This window comes from Ipomoea nil, unplaced genomic scaffold, assembly GCF_001879475.1.
Source record: "Ipomoea nil cultivar Tokyo-kokei standard unplaced genomic scaffold, Asagao_1.1 scaffold1596, whole genome shotgun sequence".
Lineage (NCBI taxonomy): Eukaryota > Viridiplantae > Streptophyta > Magnoliopsida > Solanales > Convolvulaceae > Ipomoea > Ipomoea nil.
In genome coordinates, this window is record NW_017618024.1 from 1705405 (window position 1) to 1714510 (window position 9106).

At 35.9% G+C, this 9106-nt stretch overlaps 1 protein-coding gene across 1 annotated transcript; it reads left to right on the forward strand.

Moving 5' to 3' along the window:
* Positions 1-276: 276 nt before the first annotated feature.
* On the forward strand, positions 277-4491 carry LOC109190895 (protein RETICULATA-RELATED 4, chloroplastic-like). The gene is made up of 7 exons (XM_019341494.1): positions 277-957; positions 1834-1902; positions 2035-2226; positions 3030-3074; positions 3175-3314; positions 4017-4142; positions 4248-4491. Exons 1-7 carry the CDS (start codon positions 394-396, stop codon positions 4294-4296), a joined length of 1185 nt encoding a protein of 394 aa, XP_019197039.1. The 5' UTR covers positions 277-393; the 3' UTR covers positions 4297-4491.
* The last annotated feature ends 4615 nt before the right edge of the window (positions 4492-9106 follow it).

Here is a 9106-nt window from a genome sequence, read left to right on the forward strand (position 1 = left end):
TATATATGTGTAATCTAACTATCAGTTTACGTTTTTAGTTAAGATGGAACACATCTTTCAATTTGGTACAAGAGTTGGATCATATCCAACTTAGCCCTTTAGTTGATAAATAACACATTGTTCAATTTGTATTATTTGATTACATTTGTGCTATATTGACCGAGATAACTGAAAAAAAAAAAAAAAAAAAAAAAAAAAGTAAGCACTAATTATTGAACGTCGCATTCAAAGTTACAACTCTTGAATGAGGCCAGAAATCTTTTATGTCTCTTCTGTTGTTAGCGCAATCTAACTGTCGAAATTCCCACCACTAAACTCACTCAAATCCTCTCTCTCTCTCCCTTCGCCACCTCCCACCAAGCAAAACGGAGGACCACCGCTTCGCTACTCCCAATGGCTATCTCCGCCGCCACGGCCACCGCACATCTCTCCGCACCGTCGACTCACTCTCTCCCTCTCCCTCTCCGTCACCACTCATTCCTTGGCTTCCCAAGCCCAACTCACACTCACCCTTTCACTAGTCTCTCTCTCAAACTCCGACCTTTCCGATCATCTACCCGTTCTTCTTTTCACATTTTCTCTTTTGACCATCATGGCGGCGGCAGTGGTGGTGGGAGTAACTTTGGGGGCGGCAGCGGTGGAGGGGGAGGAGGAGGAGGAAAAGGAGGAGGGGAAGGTCATCATGGCGACGGAAATGCAGGGGAGAAGAACAAAGCAGGGGCGATTTTGGTGTTATCTGAAACTGGAAGATCTCTGGATAGTTTGCCTAAAGACATGGCAGCGGCGATTGAGGCGGGAAAGATTCCGGGATTGATAGTTCACCGGTATTTCGAGCTGGAAAAATCATTGATTCTCCGGTGGCTTCTCCGCTTTGGAGGGTTCAGGGAGCGGTTGCTAGGAGATGACCTTTTCTTGGCTAAACTTGGCATGGAGTGTGGTGTTGGTATCTTCACTAAGGTTATTGATTAGGCTGGGATAGATTCACATGCATTATTCTTAATTAATTGATTTTTCATGTCATCAATATATGTATATACATATATACTTTCTATTATAAGTATCTTAATTATTTATTTTTGGCCGAGTCTATCAATTGGTGGCTAGGCCAATGATGAGGTGCTTAGTAAGGATGGAATTGTATTTCCATTCCTACCAAACTTCATGAAATTGTAATTTTACAGTTTCCTCCGACCATAGAATTGCAATTACTAGGGTCTACACTTTATGAAATTGTAATTCTATGGCAACTTACTATTTTACCCTTATTCTTATTATAATATTATTACTCCCTCCGTCCCCAATTGGTTGTCTCATTTGCTTTTTGCACGCTTTTTAAGGAATTAAAGTAAATGTTATGTATTTTCCAATTATGCCCTTCACTTTTTCACTTTTGGGAATAAAAAAGTCATAAGGGTAATTTGGGAAAAAGTAGAATGATGGTGATGTTCAATTTTGGAAAGAGGACAACATTTTGTGACAAACTAAAAAGGAAAGTAAGACATGCAAAATGGGACAGAGGGAGTACTATATAAGGGTTTCAAAATATAAGGGTATTTTAGTCTTTATTTATACCTTCCTTTTCAATTCTCCATCATTCTATTCCTGCTAACCAAACAATATAATTTAAATTTCTAATTTATTCTTTTCACACCGGAATTACAATTTGTTTTCCCTTAATTCCATCATTCTAACCAAACACCATGTAAAGAGCAAAGTCTAGTACTTTAGATCTTAAAATGTATAAATAAAGTTACACATCTGCTACTTAATTATATCTTTCAGTATAATACTAAGCGTTTGATCTTAATATTTATGGCAATTATGATCATGTAGATGGCTGCAGAGTTGCAGAAGCGAGGAGAGAATTTCTCAAAGGAGCTGGATTTTGTTTGCGCTGATGTGGTATATATATATGCTTTTTAAATTTCATTGATTATATTGTCTCCTCTTAATTAGTAAACTACTAAAATGTGGAGTAAATTTGTTGATTAATTGGTGGATGATATATATATGGTAAATGCATGGCTGTTTTAGATAATGGCCTTGGTTGCAGATTTCATGCTGGTGTGGCTACCAGCCCCCACTGTTTCTCTCCGACCACCTCTTGCTATCACTGCAGCGCGAGGACCTCTCACCACTTTCTTTTACAACTGCCCCGACAATGCGTTTCAGATTGCCTTGCCTGGAACTTCCTATACCTTTTTACAACGGCTTGGTGCCTTCCTGGTATATTTTTTATTCATACTTCATCTATATTCTAAATGGAAAATACACTAGCTAGGTTTTTAGTTTCTCAATTATGCACGGTGGTTACCCGTAATGTTGGGTGGAGGTTAGTGATGGACCAAGTTCAACAATTGGTGGCTAGAGAATTGTTGGGCGGAGGTTGGTAAAAGGTCAAGAGTTGCGCAAGTTGCGCCTTAGCTATGAGTTGTATATTTTGGCGTAGTAGTAAACACTTTATCTAACAAGTGGTATCAGAGCCATGGTTTGAGTCCCAACAAAAGTGAAAACTGTGCAGACTGGCAAGTGTTGGGAGGGCGAATTGTTGGGCAAAGGCTGGCGCCGGTTGAAAATTATACCAGGGACCATGGTCTACCTTGTATTGTGGACCCTGGTTGAAAAATAACATTCAAATTCTGTACCTCTAAACAAATTGAAGGCATATCACATAGTAATTACACACACATAAATTGTTAACTACAAATACATAATATGTTAACTGCAGACACATATATAACATGTTAACATGTTATATATGTGTCTGCTGTTAACATATTTTGTACTTGTAGTTAACAATTTATGTGTTTGTAGTTATCATATTGTGTCTATAATTATCATGTTATGTGTCTCCAATTTGTTTACAGGTACAAAAATAGAACAAAATGTATGTGCAGACACATAATTTTTTGAATCAAAGTTCACAATACAATATGAACTCTGGTCCATAATATAACAATCGGAGGCGGGTACCACTTGATCCTAACACGTTAGTTAGTGCGTGATTTGAATTCAACTCTTTGGTGCAGAGAAATGGGGCAAAACTATTTGCAATCGGCACTGGTGCATCCGTGGTAAGTATACATACATACATGCATACAAAACACATTGATCTCATGTTGAGCCCTGCAACCTATACTAGGCTTTTGACATATATATTCCTGGTTGGTGCAGACTGGTACAGTTATAACAAATTCATTGATCAGATTGCGAAAGGCCATTGATACATCATTTGCCCGTGAAGTTGAGGACATTCCAATTTTAGCCACGGGAGCTGCATATGGTGTTTATATGTCTCTTTCCAGCAACCTTAGGTATAAATGTATATTAATTAATTCCTTCCCACTTGCTTTTCAAGAAACTTTCATTTTTATTTGAGCTGAGGCCGATAAATGGTCAAATCCTGTTGAAAAAATCTGTCTAGACTGCCACCTAAGCGTTTAGGTTCTCCTAGGTCGATGCAAATTACTCCCTAGGTGGTTAGTTGCCTAGGCGCCCAAATCGGCTGAGTTGGCTGCGAACTCGGCTGAGTTAACTGCGAACTCGGCCGAGTTAACTCATCCAATTCGGTGGAGTTGACTGTGAACTCCGCCGAGTTAACTCGTCCAATTCGGTCGAGTTGGCTGTGAACTCGGCCAAGTTATTCAAGTTAACTCAGTCGAGTCGGCCTTGCTATCTTTTTTTAATATATATATATATATATATATATATATATATATATATACCCACATATGTGCACTTTTTTTTGTTAGCGGCCTTGGCGCTAGGGTCTACTCTACCGTCTGGCTAGTGCCTACTGTAATCATGAATCCAACAATGGGTAGTTAGGAGATTGTTGGACAGAGGCTGGACGTGCCAAGTAAGGCAGTATGCCTCTCAAAAACGTGGAAGTCGTATATAAGTAAGGAGATAAAAGTACACATTCGCTATGAACTATAGTTTTGACATAGTGGTAAGCGTTTGATCCTAGCTGTAGAAATTAAATTCATCCATCCATCCTTCAATTCCTGGAACAGGTACCAAACGCTTGCTGGGATAATCGAACAGCGGTTGTTGGAGCCGTTGCTACACAACCACAAGATCGTGCTTAGTGCACTGTGCTTCGCTTTCCGAACAGGAAACACCTTTCTCGGATCACTCATGTATGAATTCCATCTGTTCTCTATTTTATTTTGATATATACACTATACCATCATTAATTCTCATTCTCTTAGACTCTAACTAAGTGTGTATGAATGTATGTATAGGTGGGTAGATTTTGCACGCTGGATAGGAGTGCAGAGATCAAGAGCATAACAGAGCGCAGATGGATCATATATTCATATCCCTCCTGCCCTGCAATTTGAATTCTTAGCTTGAGTGAGGCTACCATTCTTGTTAAGTGTATTATTATTGTTGCCGTTCACTATTCTTCAAAATGGAAGATGAGTACCAACTATAATCAAAATTTTCTCCACATTTTTGGGTTATAATTCCTAGGATCAATTATTACTTTTTTTTTTTCAATTTCAAATTATTATTTATCTATGAGCTAATACCTAATTTGGTCCCTCGACTATTAGGATTTCACCAATTTGGTCCTCGATTGCTAAAGTTGCTCAATTTAGTCCTTAACTATGTAATTTTTACTTAATATGGTCCCTCGACTATTAGGATTTCACTACTTTGGTTCTCGACTACCAAAGTTACTTAATTTAGTCCCTAATTATGTAATTTTTTTTTTTAAACCTAAAATGGTCTATCGACTATTAGAATTTCACCAGTTTGGTCTTAGACTATTAGTATTTCACCACTTTGGTCTTCGACTCTCAAAAAGGTCCCCAAATCCACACACTCAACTTACATTTTAGGTTAATATTTGCGTAGTTGGGGACTAAATTAAACAACTTTGATAGTCGAGGATCAAAGTGGTGAAATCCTAATGGTCGATGGACCATTTTAGGTAAAAATTGCATAGACTAAATTGAACAACTTTAGTAGTCGATGACCAAAGTAGTGAAATCCCAATAGTTGAAGAACCATTTAGATAAAAATTGTATAATTAGGAACTAAATCGAACAACTTTAAAAGTCAATGACCAAATTGATAAAATCCTAATAGTCCAGGGACTAAGTTGGGTATTAACCCTTTATTTATTTACTTGTAAGATATTGAAAATGATAAAGGCATAGTCAAATGTTTGTACAAAATAAAAAGCCTTATTATAATTATAATCCTAATATAATTATAAGGAAAGTTGCTACATTCTTCCATTTGGTGTAAACATCAACCCCAAAGTACATAAAAATACGACTATGTCCTCTTAGTACAAGTAGTATCTACTATGATCAAGTACAGACCGTCCTTAAGTACTTAATTAGGTAACAAAATTTAATGAAACAGATCATGTGTTTATTTCAAGTCTAACGAAGTACATTTTCCTCAACGAGATAAAGTAAAGTGTACACACTTAAATGAGGAAAATGTATAAATGCAAAAGAAATTCATTACAATTGAATTTTTATATACAAATTACAAAGTGGGCACAAGTCTATCATTTCAACAAGATTATTGAATTTAAATGCAGGTATGTTTTTAGTCAAAGGATCGGTTAATATCAACTCAGTGCTAATGTGCTTAATGACCACTATTTTTTAAACACAATGGCTAAGAACTTATGTTAATATACTTGCTTTTATTCCCACTTTTGTCATTCTTAGTTCGGAAGACCAAAGTTGAGTTTTCAAAGTAGAGTTTCAAATGCTTAAATATAGAACTCACAAATCTAAATCTAAAGATGAAATTCTTGAGCCAAATGCCCTGTGAAGTGTCCTCAAAACTGGAAATGAACTTGGCGTCCATGGTATGACCATTCACACGATTGTATTAAGAAAAGGGGTGTCCAATGCATTGCAAGGATTTGCGAAAGCTTTGTCCCTTTTGAGTATAGGAATAAGAATTGAAGGCTGGTAAACAAGGGAAAAGAAACCAAAATTTGGAATGATCTATGGATCGATGGCATGACACTAGAGGAGTTGGTTAATCGCGAGAATTACCATGGCGATTTGGAGGAAAAGGTAGAAGAGTTTTGGATAGTCAAGGGAGGTTGGAAATCGAATCAGTTGCCTAAATTGGTTCCAAATGACATGCTCACCAAAATGGGGATTATTTCCCTTACTAAAGGAGAAAAAGCTAGAAACTAGAGCGCTATTGGATGGCTGAAAGTTTAGGTAAGGCTTCTATTAGTTCGACTTATAACTTTATTAATTTAGACTTTTTTTTTTTTTTTTTTTTTTTTTTTTTTTTTTTTGGGTGCAGAACAATGATTGACCAAGAATTTAGAAGTTAGGGCTCGTTTATTAATGGAAAAATTTCTTCAATTTTTGAAAAACTGGAGAATTAGAAAACAGAAAATATAAAACATGTTTACTAGCACCTTTTTTCATTTTAAAAACAGGAAACAATTTTTCAGTTTTCTAGAGAAAACTATTAAAAATTGTTTTCTAAACGGAAAACAAAATCGTCTGATCTATATAGCATATGATTTATTCATTATCATCTTCTTTTACTTATCACCACCTTTATTCATTATCATCTTCTTTTACTTATCACCACCTTCTATTTTTTTCTTCTATGGGAGGGGGTTTGAACTCCCAACATCTCTTAAGGGATGAGAGTGCATGACCACTCACTCCAACCAAGCTGGTTACTTGCATTACTTATTTAAACATAACTTATTTACTTAAATTTAGACATTATTCACATTATCAAAATAAAAAAAAAAAATTAAACTCTATATCAGGTTTTATACTTTGATTGAACTCAATTGATTATTGGTTCATATATTTTTAGTTATGTTATATCGTAATATAAGTTTGGTCCAGATATCGGATATTGAAATTTCACATATATTATTACTATATTAGAATTTAAAGTAAAAATTATATATTTATATACATGTCATTCAAATAAATATATTCAAAAATATTATTTTATCTAAACTAAATTTTAGGTAAACTTAATAGGTTATTGGTTCAAATATATTTTTAGTTGCGTTATATACATATATAAATTTGATTCAGATATCAAATGTAAAAAATCTTACATATATTGGACTTATTAAAAGTAAAAACTATATTAATTCTATTTATATCAAATATATTTTAAAATATTTTAAATAGAAGGTCTAAAAATCACACAAAATTAAACTTGTGTTAATTTTATAGCGTTAATCTAAAAAATAAATTTTAAAAAGTAGATGTTAATAAACAAGTTATGGAGAATGAAAATTGAAAAATTAAAAAATTGTAAACAGAAAATAGTTTCTGTTAATAAACTAGGCCCTTAAAGTCCCAAACAAAATGAGGTTCTTCCTATGGTTGGTCAAGCATGGCAAAATCCTATGCAATTATGAGAGGAAGAAATTAAAAGGGGCATGACGACAATCGACATTTGCCTAGTATGTCACTCAAAGGAGGAAAATTTGGACCATTTATTCCAAAGATGCGATAGAGCTAATGATTCTAATTAAAGAAATTGTGGACTAGCTTAGTGGTGGTAGAATGCCGCCGGTTGGTCCTCTTCTGAGTCTTCGCAACACTATTGCAACGTGTAAAGAGTGGATAAGCAAAAAATGGGATGTTATGGTCAACCATGTCTACCGAGAGTAAAATTTAGTATTTTTTTTTTAAAATTAAAATAAGTGAGTCTAGTCAAGAAAGGACCAATGATAAACTAGTCTAAGTTTCTCCTAACTTCAACACAAATTAAAAAAGGTCGATAAGTTGCTCTTATTGGGAGTCAAACTTGAAACTTTGTGTCACCAAATCAACAATTTGACCAACTCAACTAGAGTTATCCAAGTGACCCTAAAATTGAAATCATCCTTTCTAATTCATTCCAGTTTTTTGTCTTAAAAAACAAAAGGAAATAATTCTTTGAAATGTATGAAACAAAGCATCAATGGCATTTGGATTACAAGTCGAGTTTTATTATGATGAGAATATATTTTCTGTGTATTGATCAAGAGCAGCGGATACAAAGTATATAAAGATACGAAATAGAGATCTAGTCTAATACTACTAATATAATAGAGATCTAGTCTAATATTACTAGTAGAGTCTTAATACTCCCCCTCAAGCACAAGGTTGGTCAGCCAAAACATTGAGCTTGCAACGGAGTAAATTAAAACGCACAGACGAAAGAGACTTAGTAAAAATATCCGATATCTGATCTTTGGTAGAAATAAAATTGACTTGTAATTCCTTCTTTGCGACTTTATCACGAACAAAGTGGTAGTCGATCTCAATGTGCTTGGTGCGAGCATGAAACACCGGATTAGCACACAGATAAGTAGCTCCCAGATTGTCACACCAGAGTTTGGGCACAGAAGGTGGCGCAAACTCGATTTCCTTCATCAGAGACGCGAGCCAAGTAACCTCTACAGAGTCATCAGCCAGTCCTTTGTATTCAGCCTCAGTTGACGAACGAGCCACAGTACGCTGTTTTCGACAAGCCTATGAAACAAGATTGGTCCCCAAAAACACAGCAAAACCACTAGTAGATTTGCGATCATCAGGATTGCCAGCCCAATCCGAATCAGAATATGCATGAATATCCAGAGAAGGAGAAGAAGCAATCTTAAGACCAAGATGTAGTGTCCCATTTACATACCGTAACACCCTCTTGAGAGCCGCCCAATCCGCAGTAGAGGGAGAGTGCATGTGCTGACATAAACGATTGTCTGCATAGGAAAGATCAGGCCGAGTTACTGTAAGATATTGCAGAGCACCTGCAAAGCTGCGATACTGAGTGGGATCAGCGTATGGTACCACGACATCAGTCTCGGCCTTCGTGGTTGAAACCGGAGTGGCCACGGGCTTGCAATCAACCATATCTGCTCGTTTTAGAATATCCTTCATGTACCGTTGTTGAGACAGAAGCATGCTGTAACACCCCAGATTTTCAAGATATTTAAAACTTATAAAATAAAGGTGAAATCTCATTAAATCCCAAAACATAATTCAAGAGTGCAGGGTGCTATGCCACACCTGAGCTAGAGAACTCAGGTGCACAGGCTAACTAACTAATATTCCCAAACGGTATCAATACTAAATCATGGCACGCA

Excerpts from the sequence above, each read along its gene's own strand:
- LOC109190895 (XM_019341494.1), top strand. The coding sequence starts at position 394 with ATGGCTATCTCCGCCGCCACGGCCACCGCACATCTCTCCGCACCGTCG. Across the intron at positions 958-1,833 it reads GTGTTGGTATCTTCACTAAG|ATGGCTGCAGAGTTGCAGAA; the intron begins GTTATTGATTAG and ends ATGATCATGTAG. Across the intron at positions 2,227-3,029 it reads AACGGCTTGGTGCCTTCCTG|AGAAATGGGGCAAAACTATT; the intron begins GTATATTTTTTA and ends TCTTTGGTGCAG.